Below are 22,210 nucleotides of genomic sequence, written 5' to 3' on the forward strand. Positions count from 1 at the left end.
CCACTAACAATCTGATTAATATTCTAGTTTATTATTTTATTTTCTGAGCATACTCCCATTTTCATATTCAAACCAATGGTGTATTTTGTTTGTGTGTGTGTGTGTGTTACCAATTGTGCTCCAGACCTGCTTCCTTGACTAAAGACAGGCTACTTGCTAGTACACTTGTCCATTCTGTCAAGAAGGAGCAAGAATTCCGATCCATCTTTGACCACATTAAGTTGCCACAAGCCAGCAAAAGCACTTCAGAGTCATTTATTCAGCACATTGTGTCCTTGGTTCATCATGTTAAAGGTATGTTTAGTGTTGTGAATGAAATAATCCTTCTAAATAAAAAAAGTTATGCTAATTAATGTACCCCAGGGCTAGCAAGTATACATAGATGTGATTAAAATTTTGGAAAAACAGAGTTTCATGAAAGACCTGTCAGTCTTGCTAGCATTGAGACCCATGAAGATGTATAATAAAAAGTGAAATGCTAAATGGTGTTAAAACATATAGCAACGTGTATGATAAAGCATGTATATTTATTAATGTTTTTTGAAATGTGCTTTTGTACTGTATTTGAAGTACAGAATGCTTACAGAATATTTTTCATTGCACCTGTATGACTTGTGGTAATGTAATCAACATAAATTATAACAGTGAGGCAGTATTGTTACTGAATATTTATTGAGAATTTCTGAAAAACCTGAAACAGTGGGAAAACAGTATTAATTTCTTATTTTTGTATTACTTAATTTGTTATAATACTTAACTCTTAAGAATAAACAAGAAAACTGGCGTTGATGATTTTTAAAGGGGAAAAAAGTTCAAGAAATACAAAGGTGTATTGGATAAATAGTGATTACATGAACACTGACTAATTAGGATAATTATTAATGAATGTTTCTTTAGGTCCTAAAGATGATTAGGAATGTTCCGTTCAGTTAAAGCAATGATGATCTATTTTTACCAATATGCAATTCTAGTTTCAGAGTTATTAATAATTTTCAGAGGTTTTAGGGTGTGACTTTTTTGGGCAGTTAGGTTATTTTACTTTTGTGTTTAAAAGGCAGCTTAATATGAAATAGGTTCTTAGCCAGGAATCTCCATGGCTGTTGGTCTTAGAAGACATTATTTTTTTTTTAAAGTTTGTCTTTTGAAATGGGAACAACTCATTGTAATGGTTGACACTTATCACTAGCAAGTTCTACATGCACTTGGTATTTCTAATCAGTGAATAGGTAATACGTTTCTTTTTGATGAATTATTTAAACATGGGGACAAAAGTTTAGTTATTTGGCTGTAACTGGGTTTGTTAATCATCACTAGCAAGTTCTACATGCACTTGGTATTTCTAATCAGTGAATAGGTAATGCGTTTCTTTTTGATGAATTATTTAAACATGGGGACAAAAGTTTAGTTATTTGGCTGTAACTGGGTTTGTTAATCAGTTTATGACCATATACTGTGGTACATAAAACATGAAACATTACCGTTCTTTCTTTTTACATCTTTTTTTGACCTGTCTCCACATTTTACAGTTTGTTGCTGAATTTTGAGATCAGGTTTTGATAAAATTTTTCCTTTTTCCTTTTCCCTTTTTTTTTTTTAAAGAACTGTAGTTATGTTTCATTATTGGTATTGTGCAACCGATCTGAACAGCTCTTACCTAATATAGAGCTGAAAATGCCCAGTGATGTTTTCTTTTTCATTATAACTAGGTCCTGGAATATGTTTTGAAATGGCAAAATCCATGTTTCAAAGTAAAATAGCTGTTGAAAGATACAGGCAAAGTTGAATCTTCTGTCTTCCTGGCAAAAATGGCATAAAAACTGAGTTGCTAGCTCAAATTCCTGGGTTTGATGGAATTATGATTGAGGCACTACCCTTGTAGTGGCCGTTTCAAGTTTTAATGATTGGTTATGAGACATGTGCTGGATATTGGGCGGTAAGTTGACACAGATGTATGTTGACCTGTTAAGCAGATAGCTTGCTTCATAATGTAACATTTCATGATTTTACACGTCTTTCTATTTAACATTTGTGGCATATCTTGAAATGGTTTAAAAACTAGTCAGTATTGATACTATTAATACTAAAATTGCTAAAAGAAAGACAACAATATCAAATATGCTGTCAGGTTTGCCAAGATGCCAGATTATTGGAGTAATTAGTGAGTATTAATTGATTTAAAAATTTTTTCCCATTGAAATGGCAGTATTCAGTTTTTTTCTTAAATTCAGTTTTTTAAATCAACATAGTTCTTGATGAAATAATTGTATTAATTTAAAACCAGCTGTGTAGTTATTTCAGGTTTTTTTGTTATCTGCAAATGATTACTTGGTAACTTCTTTGGTTCAAATCAGTAAGGTATAGGACATTCACATACTGTTCTTTTTGAGGAAGTAATACATTACTGAAATGGAATTAAACACTCAATTTAATCTAATTTATTGTTCGTGGATTATAAGTAGAATTGACAGGGACCTGCGAGGAACTTTGCATCAGATAACCTTTTAAGGTACAAGAAGTTAAAAGGGATGGATAGGAGCTCTTTGTAACACTTGATTCTTTTCTGGTAGGTTTCTTGAGTGTTTTTATTTTATTTTCACCTGCTACATGCCCTTCTGTCACAAATGAAAATCCCCCTTAAAGTAAAGGTAACTGGGCAGTATTTCTCCTAAATCAACAGAGCAATACTTCAAATCACCTGCAGTGACCCTAAATGAGAGGTTCACTTCATATCAAAAAGCCACCGAAGAACATAGTACCCGGCAAAAGAGCCCTGAGATACACAGGTATGTGCACTATTGAATGGGCATGTAAAAATGTTTTGATAGAAAGACAGTACTTAAACAGGATCATGTTGGACTATATCATCATAATAGAAATGAACTTTGTTTCTGTTCATGAATTGTACCTTGAATAAATATATTTCCAGTCTTGTAAAGTTTGTAATTCATACTTCTTTAGTTTTCAGTTTGGTTTAAAGTAGTTGTTAGAAGTTTTTTTAAAGTACTAACATTTATTACTGTCCAGTATGGAATTGAATAGTTACCACATTTGTTTTTTTGGGAGGGTCTGGATGCCTAGAGTAACCCTTTAATATTTCCAGTAAGTTTGTAAAATAAAAGTACTCAGTATGAGAGAACAGTTTTTCTTGAAAAAAGCTTGAAAGTTGAAGTAGACAATTATTTAAATTCTGGCTCTGTCACTTCATTGCAGTGTGATGAATAAGTTACTTTCAATCTCTGAACATTAGTTTTTTTCCATATACAAAATAAGGATAATAATGCCTATTGTGCAGGTTGGTGGTGATAATTAGTAGTATAATTATGGTTATAAATGTCTAACTCAGTTCTTAGTGTATAGTAGGTGTGGTTTTGGTGGTGACTGTTTAAGAAGCATTGAGAAGTAGAAACTGATAACTGCCTTGCAAAGGCAAGGAAAAGCACATAATGAAACTAAAGGTCCACTGAATATATAAATGTGAGAGATACTTGGGAACAAATAATCCTATTGGTTCATTGAGGGAGATGGATGTATAATTGTACGATTGACACTTAAAATTATAATATTCAGCTTAAAACCTGTTTTTCCTTTTTTGGTGATTAAGGTTGATGTTTTAAAAGGTTAGGCTTCACTTATATATAAAAATAATCTGGTTGAAGCATTTTAATTCATTTTTCATGGATTGGATATAGTTTTTATTAATTGTTTATTAGGTATTAGGTGTTAGATTAATAATCTTACCATGTTAAATTAGTTGATTGGGAGACAACTAGTATTCCCTTTACAAAAATGGACAGTTCTGAGGAACTTGGAATCATAAAGTTAATATAACTACAAATAGATTTTATCTTACGTTAAGGAGAATTGACATCTCTCCAAGTGCCCTGAGGAAGCATACCCGTTTAGCAGGTGAAGAGAGAGTTTTTAAAGAAGAAAATCCAAAGGTATGTTTTGAGTGGAGAATTTTTTTCATGTTAAATTCAGCTTAGTTCAACTGATATTGTACTAAGCATAGTTTAGGCAAAATGTTTACAGATACAGTCTATTTTTAATTTGTAAATAAATTATACATATTTATGGAAGTGTATGTTGTGTTCCTTCCTAGAAGAAATTTAACTGACACTGTGTAGTATGTATCTAAGTTATCTAAATTAAAACCAAGAATTTTTAAGAAATGCAAATGAAAGGAAGAAATTTGTTTTAAGAAGAGGGTAAAGAATCAATAGGTAGACAAGGGAAAATTTTAAAAGCAAAGATAGAAATTATATTAGGATTTCTATAAAGTTTTTAGGTGAAATCGATAAACCAGAGTAAATAAACCTTGATTTGTGTGTGTCTAAATTAATATCTCAAGGTTTTTCACAGAACAAGAAGTAATCCCCATGCTACTGGGCATTTTTGATCTGGACTAAGAAATAAGCATTCTAAGAACTGATACACAAATTAACGTTTGGAACAAAAACTTTCACTATTGGAATCTTAGTGGATTAGGGGGAGAATGCTTTTAAACTTGAGAAAGCCTTGAGTGACTTGTGTGAGAGAACTCCATGAGATTGGAATTTGGTTATTAAGGGGACTCTGATGTACTCTGATAATTTGAAATGGGTGTTTTTTAGTTAGGCCATAAAAGTCTAGTAGAAATGTGGGGAAAAGTAGAAAGGGAATGAGCAACTGTTCTAATGAAAAGGTAGGGGACTTGGAAGTAATGCTTGGTTATAATTACGAGCATTACCAAGTATTATCTCCGTGATTCTTGGAAAATAATTAGCTTGTTGGATATTTGTTCTCTTAAAAAAAAAAAGGGTATGTCTTTTTTGTAGAATTGTTGAATAATTGGACTATTATGAAAGCACTGGTACTTCATTAGAATCTATTATTAACTGTTGTAGTATACAAATTTTTAAATAGGGCATGCTATTAACTAATTAGATGTGATTAAATTCAGAGTTTAGAAAGAAAGTGGTTTCTCTGGGGCATATTGATCTTAGAAAAACAGATTTTGAGAAGTAAATAGTAATTTTGGCTTTTATTTGAATACCTGTGTTGAATGTGATAAATTCTGTTATGCCAATTTAGTCTATCCTTTTGTTCTGACAGAGTGAGTATCTTGCTTCTTTAATTAGACCAGATTTTAATCTGGAGGAGAGAAAATAGTGAATTACTGATGGATGGACAAGAGGATATGACATTGCTTTTTATCCTCACCTTCCTATCTGAATAGTTAACATATGTTACTATATAGTTAATGTATATATAGTTTGGAATTTACAAAGTACTTTCACTACATCATCTTGTTAACTTGTGGGCATGTTAATATTAGGGGAATAGGAAGTTTTTTGCTCTTGATTAGATTTTTTTCTTTTTACCCTGGGAGCAAATAGGTGAGTAGTGGATATCATATGGAGATATATTTATAGCTCCAGTTTTAGGAATGCTTATGAACGTTATTACAGCTAGACTTCCCAGAGTAAGTACTTCTTATTGTTGAATACTAGCAAGGATGTCCACATTGCTTAGCATCTTACTCATGTATAATTTTTCTTCATTCCTAGATGCCTCTTTCCATCTTCCTAAATTATATAGTATTTGAAAAAGCAATGGAACAAGAAGGAGGTGAATTGTGACCCAGTTTAAACTAATGTCCGTTGCAATACCTGAATTGAGAAAGGGCAGTATATGGCCCCAGATACTTTGTTACAGGATTGGGAATAATACTTTTCTGGCTTTGTTTCTACCCTTGTTCAACCTCTACTGGTTTCATTAGTCATAATCCACTTGCATGTTACAGAAATTACAGAGTTACTTACAGAGTGGTTTTGATTGGGTTGGTCAACTTACTTGGGAAGGTCTTGGTGATAATGAGGTTTAAGTTATGTGAACCATTATTTTAGGATCCCTTAACTTTATATAGGCAGATGGGCACACTACAACCGTAGAGTATAACTGCTAATGTTCAACTATTTACACTTTAAAAATGCCGTTTGGAAGGATGAGGATGTGCTGAGTGGAAAAATAATATACCATTTTATTGTACAAAAGTTCATTATGGATTGCTTTGAACAAAAACCTATGATGTTTTCAAGATAACTAGCTTTTAATAACTTCCACAGTCCCACTGCACTTGTATATACAAATGTTAGGTAAAAACAATCAAATAGTTTTTTTAAACAAAAACCAAATATAGAAGTATGCTATGATCCAGTCTTTTCTAAAATGCCAGTTTACTGTCATAAAATTTGGCTATGTATATATATTATTTCTATATCTCCCCTGAAATCTGTATTTTACATTGTCTTTTATAGGGAGATAAAAAATTAAGGTGTGATTCTGCTGATCTTCGGCATGACATTGATCGTCGGAGAAAAGAAAGAAGTAAAGAACGGGGGGATTCCAAGGGCTCCAGGGAATCCAGTGGATCCAGAAAGCAGGAAAAAACTCCAAAAGATTACAAGGAATACAAATCTTACAAAGATGACAGGTAATTGTTAAAACTGTCTGACTTAGGTTTTAGCTTCTAATTAGCCTTTAATAATTGTCAGCTTAATTGCTTTCAATTTTGACTGTGTAATCGAATGTTTAAATTTAAACAATTAAAATTATTTGTTTTACAGCAAAAATGTATTTGTCTTTTACACGGCTTATGGTGGATGAGGACAAAAACTTTGGAATAGCAAGCTAACACTGAAAAAAAAAATGACAAATTAATGTGTCCTATTATCCAGGCTACATCAGGAGGTTGGACTTCAATGCAGTGCATTTCTAGAAACAGTTTGTGTAAGAACTTTGGTTCGTTATGCTTGATTCCGCACTTTTTCAACTCATAACACCCAGAGTACAAGAATTGTAAACCTATCTAGTGGTTTAACATGGGAGAGATGGGGGGAGGAAGGACTAGTTTTCATGAAGTAGCAATGTGTCTTTCAAAGTAATGTTTCCATGGATACTGTTAGAAGTGGTAAGAGTTATCGCAGGTATGACCTTTTTGGGTGTTGCATTAGATTCATGTAAAATTGATCATCATAAAGTCAAATAATAAGTATAAGTATCATAGATAATCGTTTTTCTTGCTATTCATTAGGTAATGGTGGATTTTACTTGTGTTTTTTAATTTATACTTGTATTTGTAGTGTTATATGCTTTTTATTATAATGGTGTTACGACCCAAACCGTACCATCTGTTCTCACCTAGGGTGTATACAAACTGCAGCCATTATGAAACTTGGCCTTAAGAACATTCTTACTTTTTCCTACTCTTCTTTTTTCCTTTCCTTAAAAAAAAAAATGTTAAAAACATTGAAGAACTGAACTTTAATCTTCGAAGTTTCCAGACTGCTAGTTTCTAACTGGCTGGTTATAGCATGTTTTTCAGTAGTAATGTAAAACATACTGAAGCAGAATGGAAACAGACTGTGTCAAAGTTTAACACCCACTCTATTTTAATTATGTAATACTTTTAATAGGGAATAGTTTTTTTTTTTAACTTGAAAAATACCCTCTTACTATAAGATTCAACAGGGCTTTTATCTTTTTAAAAATAGCACTTTTTTTTTGTTTTATTTATTTTGCAGTAAACACAAAAGTAGAGAACAAGATCATTCACGATCTTCATCCTCTTCAGCATCACCTTCTTCTCCCAGTTCTCGAGAAGAAAAGGAAAGTAAGAAGGAAAGAGAAGAAGACTTTAAAACTCATCATGAACTCAAAGAATATTCAGGCTTTGCAGGAGTTAGTCGACCACGAGGAACCTTCGTAAGAAAATTATCTTTGATCATTTGGTAGAATTTTAGAGTACTGTACATAACGAGAGTAAAATAGTGTGATTTAGAAAATATCTGTTGTGAGTCATTACTCCTAGTCAGAATTAGTCTTGAAAAATGAAATGGTGTTTGGAATACCATCTTCAATAATAAATGCCATTTCAGGGAAGGGAAGGGGTTGTTGGAGCTGGGACAATGCTTTCTTTGTAAACAGTAAACAAAAAAAATTTTTTTGCCTGATTTAAGAAAAATAAATGCCATTTTGAGATCTAGAAGCATCTGTATAAACTTAGATACTTTCTTAACTTTATAGTCAATAACTATACATAGTACTTGAAAACCCAAGAGTCAGGGAAAGTTACTGAGATCCCTTCTGTCACTGAGTTTGGAAAGGTATCTTACAAAATTAGAAAGAAAACTCCTATTTCCTCTCTGTATTACAGCTATTTTCATTTTTTCCTATTTTCTTCAAGACCTTGTTTTTATCTATATATCAATCATATAAATCATGTAACTTTTCTTTTTATTCAACATAGCATACACATTATTCCCATGTTTACATTAATTTGTTAGAGTAAATTTAATGACTTCACAGTAGTACATCTTCACTGCTTGATTTCTAGATTCAGATTCCTACCTTGAGTATCAGATTGGTTATTAGTTGGGTTCATTAGCTCATTTAGGAAAGAGAAAAGCTTTGCTTATACGTTGATAGGTATAGTTGAATACTAGGGATTCAAAGAATTAGACAACTCTTTTTGGCTAGTGAAAGGGAAAAGAACCAACTTGATTTTTTAAAAATACTAGTTCAGGGCATGAAAGTACAGTGTTCTAATATTTAAGTTGACTGCATTTCTTAATGTGCTCAGCTTTCTGGTATAATTTTTCACCTGTGATCCATCCTCAGTGGCTATGAAATTGAGATTGAGGAAGGAATATGTTTTCTGTTACTGCAGTAAAATTAGAGTTTGCATGAACTAAATACCTTGTGATTGCATCACTAAACCACTTTATTAATGTTAATCAGTTTCGAATTAGAGGCAGAGGAAGAGCCAGAGGAGTTTTTGCTGGGACAAATACTGGTCCAAACAACTCAAATACTACTTTTCAAAAGAGACCGAAGGAAGAGGAATGGGATCCAGAATATACCCCAAAGAGCAAGAAGTACTTCTTGGTGGGTGTTAGAAATCTGTGTTTATTTGGTTTGCATTAATTTTCAAAGCATACTGGGTGAATACATTTGAGTACAGGTATCCAGTACTATGAGATTTCACTGTAATGTGGGAGGTCTTTTTAAAAATTCTTATCCAGATCATTTGAAGTTTTGAAAATGTGAGTCCCTTTAGTGCTGTTTTACTTTATTGATGTCACTTACAGGCAGATCAGGGTAAACTAAAAATGTACCTGATTTGATAGCTACATTCAAAGAAGAACATTAACATGTTTCATATCTATCTGTAAGACAGTGACAGTTGTAGAAACTTTTAAGATTTTACCTTTCATCATCACAGCTCTTGCTTAAGTGAAAGACAAGGAGAATAATTCTTTCACAGTACATATAATCAGGGATCTCAAGGAAGGCTGTTAACTTTCACTGGAATAAAAAAACATGAAACATAGAAAAGTTGATAGATATAGTAATTTGATGCACCTCAAGATTCTTTTCCCTCTGAAGTAGTTTTTTAAGGAATGAAGCAAGAGAAGATGGGTCCTGAAAGATTATCTGGATAATGATAGAAATTTTCTTCAGTTTGGAATGGGGGAAAAGGGTTTGTCCTTCCTTACAGACACTTGATTTCTAGATTCAGATTCCTACCTTCAGTGTCAGATTGGTTATTAGTTGGGTAACCAAAACTGTTGTCTTGTAACCAAAACTGTTACCAAAAACATTCATTTTTGTCATAGCTTCTCAGAAATCATGTTTCAGGGACTAGTTCTGAAGACTTTTTTTTGAAGCAAGGAGGAAAATAGTAATGAATTTGTAGAATTATGTCTTTTATTCGGCTTTTTATGAATATATTTGAATAAACCTGAATGTCCATGAAATACTCATTTACAGGACAGAGGTGTATTCTGAAGTAGATCTATATTTTTGTTTAAAGAATGGGCACTTAGTTGTTAACAAAAATTAAATTTCCATTTGCCTCTTGGGTATTTTAATGGCCAGGAGTTTAAGTTTTTATAAAGTACATTATGTATAATGTTTGCTCACCATACTCTCTCCTCTGAGGAGAAGTTTTTGCTTATTTTGAGTTGCTTGAGTTGACAATCTGGAAAGTAAAATTCATTTTGTTCAGTTACGGAAAAGCTTAAAAGACTCATGTTTTTGATATGAGAATTTATGTATTAACAGACTGCTGTTTATGCTAAGTACTACGCATGGAAAGACAAATGTGATTCTAGTTCTTGGCTTGGAGACTAGTAGTGAAGAAATAAACATTTTAATACATATGGTTGGGTTATTGCAAAGGAGAGTATGGTTGGGAGAGACTTCATAGAGGAGCTTGGCTTAAATCTTTCACCTAATAGATGGTCCGGTGAACTGCATATACCAGGAGTGAAAACATCATGGTACAGAGGCTCCAGTACTCAGATGGCTAGATAGTTGGCAAATCTGGGTTTTAACCAGAGTTCAGAAAAACATGCTTGGGAAAACAGATAGATCTGATAGTGAGTGTCTGACTAAGGAGGTAGGATTGAGAAAAGTTAAAGTAACATTTATGAAACTTATACAGGGACCTTCTTGTTGGGGTGGGTAGTGAGAAGAGAGAATCTCTAAGATAAGGAATACAGGGAAAAGAAGCCAATATGAGAAGAAGATTTAAGTTCTGTTCTTGAAGTGCCCAGGAAAAATTAAATGGAAATGTGTAATGGGAAGTCTGGTAATAAAGATATTAGAAAGAAAAAAAAAATCATTTTACATGCCACAATTTAAAGACATGATGAGTTCACTCAGTCAGAAGAGAAGAGATTAAAAGGCCAACCTTTCAAAGTTGGGGTAAGGGGTGAGTAAAAATGCCATGTAAGTAGACCAAATGTGAAAGGTCAGAAGTTAAGAGGGTGATGAGAGGTGGACAAGTAGTTAGTAATTAATTATCTCTTTTAACATTTTAAAAATAATTTAGGCCAGACCTTCACTTTCCTATGTCATTTTCTCAGAATCTGGTATCATAGTTACTACCTTTAATTGGAATATTATTTTAGGTTAGCCTATAATTAGGCAGTATTTTTCACTATTCAAGAAGAGTGTTATTTTAAGAATTTAGCCACTTAGTACTTAGTAAGTAGCAGTAACATTTTGTATGTTGCTCTTCTGGGCTCTTTGTTTCTTTATAAAACATACATAAGCATTTGTTACAGGCTGATGTTCACTAGATAAAAAATTAACACTAATACATTTTTTCCTTATAAATCAATTCCCACAGTTAATTGTTTTAGTTCTTAATTAACAAGCAATTTAATTGACAACTTTGGCTTTTACATGGATGTTTAAATTTAAAAGGAATTTATCTGCATCATCTGAAGAGATACTCAACATTAGATAGCTGGAGTTGGGAATAGAAAATAGGTTGAAAATATAAACATTCCCCTAGGTTCTTCAGAATAATTGACAAGCATAAAAATTTTGTCCATATTAATTAAACAGTACTCAGTAATAATAATAACTGTTGAGCATGTGTACTGTGCTATAGGCATCATTCTAAACATTTTACATGTATTAACTTAGTTTGTGCTTAGGAAATAGTTTTGAGGTAGAGCCGCCATTTACTTTTACACATGAAAAAATGTTAAGGTACAGAGATTGAGCAGCTTGACCAAAGTTGCATAGCTAGTAGGAGTGGGGTCAGGATTTGAACCCATGCATTGGGCTTCAGAGCCAGGGCTCTGAAGGCACCGTATCATTCTTCCTCCATTACTGGGTAATACTAACACTTGTTTAATTCTTTTCTGAAATATCCCATCTCAGAAATTGGATTTGTGCAAAGATACAGTAATGTTTTCAATCCTAAGTACTCCAGGAAAGGTAATAGTCTTAGAACCTAAAATTCTGTAGAGGGGTGAGTATATGAAGAGTTGGAGGAAGTGGGAAAGTACTGAAATGGGTAAGTTCTCAGTGTTGGGTTGGTATCTTCTGAGGAAGAGAAAATCCCGGGTAGGGAAAAGAGTTCTGTGGGGTTGGAGTTTTAATGCATACACTCTTTGATACTTGGTCATTCTGTGTAAAAGAGAAAAGAGGATTCAACAGGTCTTGGTTCTGATATGGCCTCCCTTGTTAACATTTTTGGCTGTTAGATAATTATAAATATCTAACTTGTCTGGCCCTCTGTCATATGTGAAGTAATTATTTAAAAATTTTAAGACTGAACTCTTGGGTCTAAGAAGTTGAAGATTAAGAGCTAGTATGGTTAGCATCAAAACGTCACTTAGGTAGCTTCCAGGATATGAAAAATAACATACTGTTTTCTTTGTTCAGTTTCAGGTGATTCTATATTTAAAATTAATGGCTATTTTAACTAGTGTCTAGTTTGCCATTTTCTATTTCTTCTCCAAGCCGCCTCATGTGGCAATCATTTACTGTCACCAGGATATCTAAGGGACATATATTGTGTGGGTGATGGGCATAAGTGGTAGTGGAAAGGAGGACCTCTGTGGCCTTGGACAAGTTAATCAGTTTCTCTGTGCCTCAATTTCTTTATTCTAAAGTGATATTAGTAACAGTGTTTTACACGGGCAGTTGTGAGAATCAGATGAGTGAATACATGGAAAGTGCTTAGAACAAGCCTTATCCTTACTAATAAAAACATTCTTATTATTACCATTTGGGTTCTTGTATGTTACATACTGGGCATGTTTTACAGGTCATCTTTTTTCCTTCAAGGCGTTTCCCTTTCTGAAAATGAGGACGTCGAGTCACAGTTTCTGTTTAGATGTAAACTCAAGCCTCTGACTCCAAAACCTGTTTGCTTTCTCCCACAAATCCAAGGAATATTGTGTACATGCTACAAACAAAAAAACACAAACTCCAGAGTTGGGTGTGCTAATACCAAAAGGGAGCCTGAAGTTACGTAGTTGTGTGGGCATTATTTTGAGTAGCAGACTATGTTAAAATAGTTTAATTTGGGTTTACATTTAAACTTTCTGACATACGGAATTTCGTACTTTGGGTAATTCATTATGGAGTCATGCACACCTCTAGTCACCTTTCAGTGGTTTAGTAAAGATAGATTTTTAGAAATTGGTAAATGCTCTTTCATACAGTCTGTTAATTACATCTATGTAACAGCTTTTCAAGTCATGCAGGAGGGTGATATGTATTAATGAATATGCACAAGGCACATTCTGTATTTTAAAAAAGGTGCTTATATCATAATACATGAGGAAAAGTTTCAATGACTTTGTGACAGTTGACCAGTGTTCTGTGTTATGCAACATTGTTTGCATTATGGCCATTTCATAAAGGGTCATTTTGCTTTATTTCTCATTTTTGTAGGTGGTAGACTTAAAAAGTTTCAAGTTTGAGATGGGCAGCAGTTAATTAAATTACAGGAAAACTTTGTTTTTTCTTTAAGAATCTAATACTTACCTATAAAGTCAGATACTTCCCAGTAATGCAGATTGTTTAAAAGAACAGTTTATAATTCAGGAAACATCTGTATTTGGGTACAGTTAATGGGAAATTAAGATTGGAAATGTAATAGCTGTAGTATTTTCAGGTGAAGTAGTAGGTTCTTCAGCGACCATACCATCATGATTTGGCATGTGAGATTCCCTAACCTAGAAGATCGATGTGTAACATACATTGACTTAGATTTAAGTCTCAGTAGGATTTTAAAATCTGTTCTTATATTTCAGGTATAAGTTGTACCAACTATTTTATTTAGAAATGTAATAATGTAAAGACATTTCTATGACTTACTCTTTATGACTAAGATAATTATTTTGGGAAAAATACTAGTTGATCTCATTTACATGCCATATATTAAAAAGTGGACTTAGATTGAAATAATGGAAAGCAAAAAAGATAAAAATTTTGAAAATTGGCAGTAATTTAGTAGTTCAGATCTCCCAAAAACTGGGCAGCTCTCAGTATTTGGGTCACTAAGCAGTAGGATGTAATTAATCGCTTTGACAATGGAATATATTTTTGTTGTAAAGTTCAGCTTTGTTGGTTTTTGTTTTATAACAGTAAGTCTCATATAGCCAGTGTTCTGAAGACTTAAACCATGACTTACGATTGGGGGAGTATAACAGTCTTCCTTTAAGAAAGACTTTTCAGTGATGTTTGTTTTTAACCTTTCTGTAGCATGATGACAGAGATGATGGTGTGGATTATTGGGCCAAAAGAGGAAGAGGTCGTGGTACTTTTCAACGTGGCAGAGGGCGCTTTAACTTCAAAAAATCAGGTAGCAGTCCAAAATGGACTCACGACAAATACCAAGGGGACGGGATTGTTGAAGATGAAGAAGAGACCATGGAAAATAATGAAGAAAAGAAGGACAGACGCAAAGAAGAAAAGGTAAAAAGTTTCAACTTGTTACTGATTCTAACAGATTTTCTTCTGTATGGGTTTGGTTGTCCAATTAGTTATTAAATTTTTAGGAACAATAATTATTTATGGGTCATTTTTACTCTCCACATTTTTGCTAATCTTTGTTTTTTCTTTTTCTTAGGAATAGAAAATCTGAAGTGAGATTGCAGCAGAGAGCAGAACTTGCACCCACCATTTTTTTACCTGATTTTTGTTTTCAAATAAGAATGTAAGCATTTTACTTAAATTTTACTGTTTGCAAGTAGTCTAGAAATTTTGTTTTAAGTCTTCAAATATCTTGAAAAATAGTAGACTGTATGTTGAAAATTGTACTGAAATAAAGTAGAAAATTGTTACGTATCATATTTGTAACTACCAACTTTTAAAAAAATACTTTTACTGTTTTGTTACATGCATTGTAATTCTGCTTTGTCTATAAGATATGGTCAAGTACAGCTCTGTGAAAGTTCTGATTCTCTTCCCTCCCTGTTTGTTAATGTTTATTCTGAAGTAAACGTTAGCTCTACATACAAATCCCCAAACAAGTTGTTTATAGAGACCACACTAATTATTTTTAACTGTATACATCTGTTTAACATTCTCATTAATTCAAACACACTACATTGTAGGGTGACTAATTTTTGAGGTGTACCACAGAAAAAGTTGTTACTTTGGTTAAACTAAGTTTAACACTTCAGCAAGTGTTCAAGAAGAAAAAAAAGCTTTGCCAATAGCTAAAAAGTACAAGCTATTAAAAGTTAGCTGAAAAGTATGAGAAATCTTTTCTTTTTTTACTGAAAGCAAGCAGTGGCCTATAAAAACCATTCATAGGAAGCCTTTATTATTTGGGTACAAAATTCAGTGTTTCTATTCTTATTTGAAAGTTGGAGTCATGGTCTTAGATGTCAAGTAATCTTTGAGAAAGGGGCTGATTTGTAACAATAAATACAAAAAACTTATTCCTACCAAATATCTTACTAAAAGAAAACAACAAAATTTATAGTCTTGGTGTTGGTATGGAAGAGGATTATCTTTCAGAACAACTTGATACATTAAAAAGATGTACCTGATTTCATATCTTACTTATTTGAGCTTTTGGGCAGCTGAAACATTAGTTTGTAGTTTAACCATAAGCAAAAACAGGCAACCAGAACATACTGTTCATTAGTAGTATTTTAAGTAACTTGTTTTTCAAATGTTACCAATAAAAAGTTTTGACAGGAAGTTTTGTTGTAGCATTGATGTAACTTGGCCTTTGTTTTTTTTGCCCTATTTCAGTTGCAGTTTGTAAAATGCCTTTTTCTTCCCAAGGGTTCTTCTATTCTTCAGGTAGATAATCTTTCAAATGTGAAATGTCTTTATGTTTATGCTGATAGCTCTTCAAAGGAAAATCCAAAATAGTAAATTTCATTGTTAAGTCTGTCTGCTCTGTGAGCATATATAAAAGTACTCAAATTTCATTTGTTAATCCAGCAACAGAATTAGTTGTATATGTTTGAATTAAAAGGAGATAATGCTTATTCTGTTAATGTAAGCTTTTAAGGATCTTAAATTGTATGGTTCTTTCATTCTCACTGGATGATTTACAGTGCGTCTAGCTCCATTGCAGCCCAGGGGCATTTGCTAAGAGCTATTAGAGGGAGAACAAAAAAACAAACCTCAAATAATCTGATGTTTATGGCCCTAAGATTCTTAGTGTTGCATGATTTCTCTTAATTTGTCTTTCTGAAATTGTTACAGTAAAGGAAATAACTGTCAAAGCAAGTATGTGTTAACATTAATCAGGACAATTTTCTCCTAGTCAGAATACCACTACTACGTGCTAAAAGCAACATAGATTTGATCTCCCCAACACAGGACAATTTCATGACATTTTATTTCACACAAATTTAGCTTTTAACAGTTATTATTTGGTTAGATATTGAATCTCTGTGCATTATTATAAATGTGCAGTTTTGCTATTCTACTTAAGGAATTTGCTGAAAATTATTTAATAAGGAGTGGGAATAAAAGCTGCCTAAGTCTTATCAGCCGGTTATATTTTAAATGCAGTTCATTGCTTTAACCCAAATATATACGTGATTTGTTTACTTTTATTCTCTGAAGCATAATTGAGGAAAGAGTATCTTACCAGAACATAACTAGGAAGGGTGATAGAACTCTGCAATAGAATGCCATCATGGATGTTCTTTTTCAGAGCCAAGTATATGAAAGGTAACCTGTGTGCTATTTTTTTAAACCACAACTTAACTCCACACTTCATGACATGTTATAAAAGCTGAATGGTTCCTCTTGGTAAGGATGTTTGTTTCAAAGTGCTAGAAAATAGTAACTCTGTGATAATTGCATTAACAGACTTCCTTTTGCCTAAAGAAGGAAAGTAAAAGTGAACCAAAGGATATTTCCAGAAAGGGTTGAAAATTGTTTAAGGCCATGACTCAGTCCTTAGGTGTGTATACCTTTCAACATCTTGGGAATTTTCATAGAAAAAGCAAAATATGTTTTCCAATTGCAGCCTACTTTAAGGAATTACTATTCCCTTTTGTCACAGTTGAAATTAAGTGTTGGGCATTAAATTACAATTTGAGTGAAGATACTCCCCAATACAAATGAATGTAGACAGCTGAACGATTCTTACTCAGTGTGATGTATAATGCAACAGGGACCCTTGTAAATTGTCATGCCAATAAAATGTCATTAAGTGGTAGTAGCTGGTGTTTGTTTACCTGATTTTGAGACTATTTCTGTGTCTGTTCTATACGATTGATTTCTATGGCTTATTTCTAGATCTACGAATATCAACTCATCTGCTAGTAAAATTACTGGTATAGTTTGGTTTTTTTGGGGGGTTGATAAATACTTTATAAAACTTCTCAAACTCCTGTTTACTGTTTTGTTTCCCCTGGGGAGATGGGACATTTTACTGTGGTTAATTCCAAGCCATTATTAGAGAATAAGGAATTCCGATTTCTAGGCTAGCCCTCCTATGTTTATGTTAATACAGAAACTTGCAGGCCATAATACTGTGGTGGAGAAGCAGCATTACTACTTTCTAAAAATGTAGTCAATAACTAAAAAGCTTTTTTTAAAGTTATTCTTTGTTCATTCATTTTGAGTAGATGCGGTGTAATTCTTACATGCCCCTTACAAGTTATTTGAAATGTAAAGTGGGCTGTTCTTTCAGCTTTAAACAAAAGCATTTTCACTCAAATTTGTGTGCTAAGATAAATAAATGCATTTTGACTTAATATAAATGGCAAATTATCCTTTTAAAACTATGTTAGAGGAATAAGAACTTTTGTGTGTATGCTTAACTATGCTGGGTAATTTTAATGTTATATACCAGAGTTCTACATAAAACTGTTATTTATTAGGGACATTTATTTAACTTACCTTTTTTTTTTAAGTTTATAAACCTTTTTTCTTTGTCTCTTTGGGTTTCAACTGGAATCCTTTTGGGTTATACTTTGTTTCCATATTGAACAATACTCCTTTCGCATTCAGAAAGAGAAGTACAGAGATCTGTCTCAGTTTATGAAGTTGCTAAATAGGGACACCAATTGGCGAAGTAAACTTCATTGTCATGGATTGTATTTGACTAGACTCAGTCTAGAGTAGTAGATCTGATACATTTATTAACAAAATTTTAGTGTTTATTAACATATATTTAGAGTTCTCAGATGGTTGAAAGCATTATCAAATGGTTTAATTTATTGAGGTAGATATTAAAAATTAAGAGTATTTTAGTAAAGTTTTAAATGATCAAGGCTTGTTACTTACTATTCAATTTCTTAGAATCTAAGAATATGTGAAAATTAGTTGTTGTCTTTCATTATTTTATTTGAGAGCCTTAGAGATTGTATAGGTTTAGGAGCTGGACCCCTTATGTTTCAAACTTTGAGTAATGAAAGTGTGCATCAGTCATGTGAATGAAGCCCAAATTGTACATTTCTTTAAGGGTGCTAGTTCTTTTTACATTGTTGTTACCTTGGGATCCTTTAGCCTTTAAAAATAGATACCACTATTTAAAAAAGAGAAGCAGAATAAGCATTATTAGGAAAGCACTTCACCACTACTAGAAGAAAAACTTAATGTGTCTTAATTATATGTAAGAAAAATGTTTTTCCTGTGGATATTTTAGATGTCTTAATAACAGTGAATTGATATGCTGCACTCTTTTTTTTTAAAAATACAGAAGGTAAGATTCTTGCAGGTAAACAAGGTTTGGTCATGTGTGTTTTAATGCTGTTGCTCTAAGGATGGAAATCAGGTTTTTCTTAGTGATTTCTTAGGGTTACTCAACATTCTAATTAACAATAATGAGCCCTTTATGTAATAAAAGTAGATGATAGTACACTGTATAATTAGGTGACTTGGAAGGATTCACATTCACAGTATCTACTGTGTATTTGGCAATGAAATGATAACTTCTGTTACTGTGATAGTAATTGCAAATTTCATGAGTGTAAAGAACTACAAAAAACCACTCTCACCTTTCAAGAATAATTGTTTACTTTATGGAAGGTCATAATTTTTATTTTACTTTCTGAAAAGGGAAAACTGAAAAATTTTTATTAAGCTTCCAGGGTACTTTAAGGCTTCTCTATAAGGGGAATGTTAAATACAGTATCTTTGAATTGTTTTGAAATGAATCATCACCAAATGTACACACGAAAAGATAGGTATAAAATAGAGACTTTAACTGGTTAATGTCAATATACAGTTATCTTTGAAACATTTTGTGATGATATTCAACTTTCAGAGGCAAAGTGGCTTTGCCTCTTTGCCTCTGATACTGTGGTAAAGAGGCCTCAGCTACTGCAGCAGTCTTGTAACTTGGATTCTGTGACCCTTAAGTTTCATTCTTCAGTTGTCATCTATGGAAAGTTTTTCATCTGTAAAATTAATGTCATTTTTCAGCTAAAAACCCTTTAATGTCTTCCTAAACCTTAAGATGAATTATAGGAATTCCCTGTGAGCTGCTTTTGCCTTAATGCCATATCCTATTCCTTGTTCTCTAGCCTATCTTAAAATCTTTCACACTTGGAAAAATTACAAATTGCTCTTGTCCTCAGTGAATGCAGCACATTGTTCAAGCTAGCAACTCATTCTACTTGTGTGTCTTCCTTTGCCAGAATAAATGTTTAGCATTGTGCATTGTGTCCACATATACGTAAGTGTGTAATAAATTCCCCTTGAGTATATATAAATGGAAAGCATGATAACTGCATATGTATAAGAAGTTTGATTAGTATAAGACAATTTATTTGATGGCCACTGCTAAAGCAGTTTAAGGTGATTTAAAAATATTCTGAATCAGAGAGGGTTCAGATTGCAGTGAACAGCTGAGTTATGTCATTCATCTTTTTTTACACGTGGCTCAAGTTACCTCTTAGTGTTGTTTTGGAGTACCGTGTTTTTAAGAAAACATTTAATCATATATTTAAAGGAAGAGGAACCAGGAGCTTGAAGTTTTAAATAGTTTCCTGTGAAAAGGTATGTTTATTATAGGAAACTGATGACTGAGCTGGGTCCTTGGTAGCAGTCATCAAAGTACTTAAAGGGCCTTCCCTTTGAAAGGAAATAGTTAAACTAAACATGTAGGAACCGGAAGGGCATTTGATGTCACTTTGCCTAGCATCAGCATTTTAACATGTTCCATATTGAGAGGACAGAAAAGGAGCCAGTAGATAAAAAATCGTAGATTATGTAGATGACTGAGAGTGAGCTGGTATTTGACAGCTAGGTGTTCAAAGAGTAGAATAGGCACCCTGTAAATAGCAAGTTTTCCTTAAAGAACTAGAGAGAATCTGGTTATCTCCCTGTGAGGAATGCTTTGCTAATTGAAGTTGAACTTGTTCTACTTCTCTGGATTACTTGTTCAAGATTGAGAGATACGTTTTACTCTCAGGTGCTTGGTTTATTAAACTGTATATTAGCAACTAAAATTACCAGTGATAATTAAAAAGAAACCACATTATTGCTACACTTCTTCCAACATTGAGATACGAATGAACTTAGACTTTTTTTAAGGCTTATGCCATATGCCAAATCTTTGGATGACAAGTAATTTGCTTTTGGCTGTAAGATAATCAAAATCAGTTATTTAGAAGTTTTATAATTTTTTTACTACTGATACTTGCACCACGACAATATTGAAAATTATAAGGTGATTATTGCAAAAAAAAAAAAACTAAATGGGAACAAGCATACTGATGTGTAGCTGGACTATCTGGATGGCAGAAGAAGAATAAGACTGGAAGGTCATCCTTTATTCCGTTCTAGATTTTTTTTAAATTTAAAAAAAATTTTGTTATCATTAATTTACAATTACATGGGGAACATAATGTTTACTAGACTCCCCCCATCACCAAGTGCCCCCCACATACTCCATTGCAGTCTGTGTCCATCAGTGTAGTAAGATGCTATAGAGTCACAACTTGTCTTCTCTGTTTTGTACAGCCCTCCCTGTGCCCCCCATTATACATGCTAATCATAATGCCCTCTTTCTTTTCCCCTCCCCCGCGATCCCTCCCTTCCCACCCATCCTCCCCAGTCCCTTTCTCTTCAGTAACTGTTAGTCCATTCTTGGGTTCTGTGAGTCTGCTGCTGTTTTGCTCCATCAGTTTTTCCTTTGTTCTTACACTCCACAGATGAATGAAATCATCTGATATTTGTCTTTCTCCACCTGGCTTATTTCACTGAGCATAATATCCTCTAGCTCCATTTGTTGTAGCAATTGGTAGGATTTGTTTTCTTATGGCTGAATAATATTCCATTTTGTGTATGTACCACATCTTTATCCATTCATCTACTGATGGACACTTAGTTTGTTGCTTCCAATTCTTGGCTATTGTAAATAGTGCTGCAATAAGCAGGTGTGGCATATGCCTTTTTCAAAACTGGGCTGCTGCATTCTTAGGGTAAATTCCTAGGAGTGGAATTCCTGGGTCAAATGGTATTCCTATTTTGAGCTTTTTGAGGAACCTCCATACTGCTTTCCACAATGGTTGAACTAATTTACATTCCCACCAGCAGTGTAGGAGGGTTCCTCTTTCTCCACATCCTCGCCAACTGTTGTTGTCTGTCTTTTGGATGGTGGTGATCCTTACTGGTGTGAGGTGATACCTCATTATGTTTTTAATTTGCATTTCTCTGATGACTAGCGATGTGGGGCATCTTTTCATGTGTCTATTGGTTATCTTTGGAGAAATTTCTGTTTTGGAGAGCTGTGTTCAGCTCCTCTGCCCATTTTTTAATTGGATTATTTGCTTTTTGTTGAGGTGCGTGAGCTCTTTATATATTTTGGATGTCAATCCTTTATCGGATATGTCATTTATGAATATATTATCCCATACTATAGGATGCGTTTTTGTTCTATTGGTGATGTCCTTTGCTGTACAGAAGTTTTCAGCTTTATGTAGTCCCACTTGTTCATTTTTGCTTTTGTTTCCCTTGCCCGGGGAGAAACGTTCATAAAGAAGTTGTTCATGTTTATGTCCAAGAGATTTTTGCCTATGTTTTTTTCTAAGAGTTTTATGGTTTCATGACTTACATTCAGGTCTTTGATCCATTTTGAATTTACTTTTGTATATGGGGTTAGACAATGATCCAGTTTCATTCTCTTACATGTAGCAGTGCAGTTTTGTGAACACTAGTTGTTGAAGAGGCTGTCATTTCCCCATGTATGTCCATGGCTCTTTTATCGTATATTAATTGACTATATGTGTTTGGGATAATATCTCTAGCCTGTTGCACTGGGCTGTGGCTCTGTTCTTGTGCCAGTACCAAATTGTCTTGACTACTCTGGCTTTGTAGTAGAGTTTGAGGTTGGGAAGCAAGATCCCCCCCTGCTTTATTCTTCCTTCTCAAGATTGCTTTGGCCATTTGAGGCCTTTTGTGGTTCCATGTAAATTTTAAAACTATT

At 33.4% G+C, this 22,210-nt stretch overlaps 1 protein-coding gene across 7 annotated transcripts in view; it reads left to right on the plus strand.

Moving 5' to 3' along the window:
• Window positions 1-16,990, plus strand: part of BCLAF1 (BCL2 associated transcription factor 1) — a 28,874-nt gene extending 11,884 nt beyond the window's left edge. For 4 of the 7 annotated variants that reach the window (XM_036903708.2, XM_036903710.2, XM_036903709.2 and 1 more), the window contains exons 6-13: window positions 125-294; window positions 2,678-2,783; window positions 3,857-3,941; window positions 6,300-6,475; window positions 7,566-7,746; window positions 8,782-8,928; window positions 14,059-14,271; window positions 14,426-16,990. In XM_036903708.2, coding sequence (XP_036759603.1) covers window positions 125-294; window positions 2,678-2,783; window positions 3,857-3,941; window positions 6,300-6,475; window positions 7,566-7,746; window positions 8,782-8,928; window positions 14,059-14,271; window positions 14,426-14,431 — 1,084 coding nt within the window. In that variant the 3' untranslated portion in view covers window positions 14,432-16,990. Of the gene's footprint in view, window positions 1-124; window positions 295-2,677; window positions 2,784-3,856; window positions 3,942-6,299; window positions 6,476-6,608; window positions 6,772-7,565; window positions 7,747-8,781; window positions 8,929-14,058; window positions 14,272-14,425 lie in introns of those variants that run through there. The other 3 variants (XM_036903712.2, XM_036903713.2, XR_008992742.1) reach the window with 2 other exon arrangements.
• Window positions 16,991-22,210: the final 5,220 nt, after the last annotated feature.

This window comes from Manis pentadactyla, chromosome 12, assembly GCF_030020395.1.
Source record: "Manis pentadactyla isolate mManPen7 chromosome 12, mManPen7.hap1, whole genome shotgun sequence".
Lineage (NCBI taxonomy): Eukaryota > Metazoa > Chordata > Mammalia > Pholidota > Manidae > Manis > Manis pentadactyla.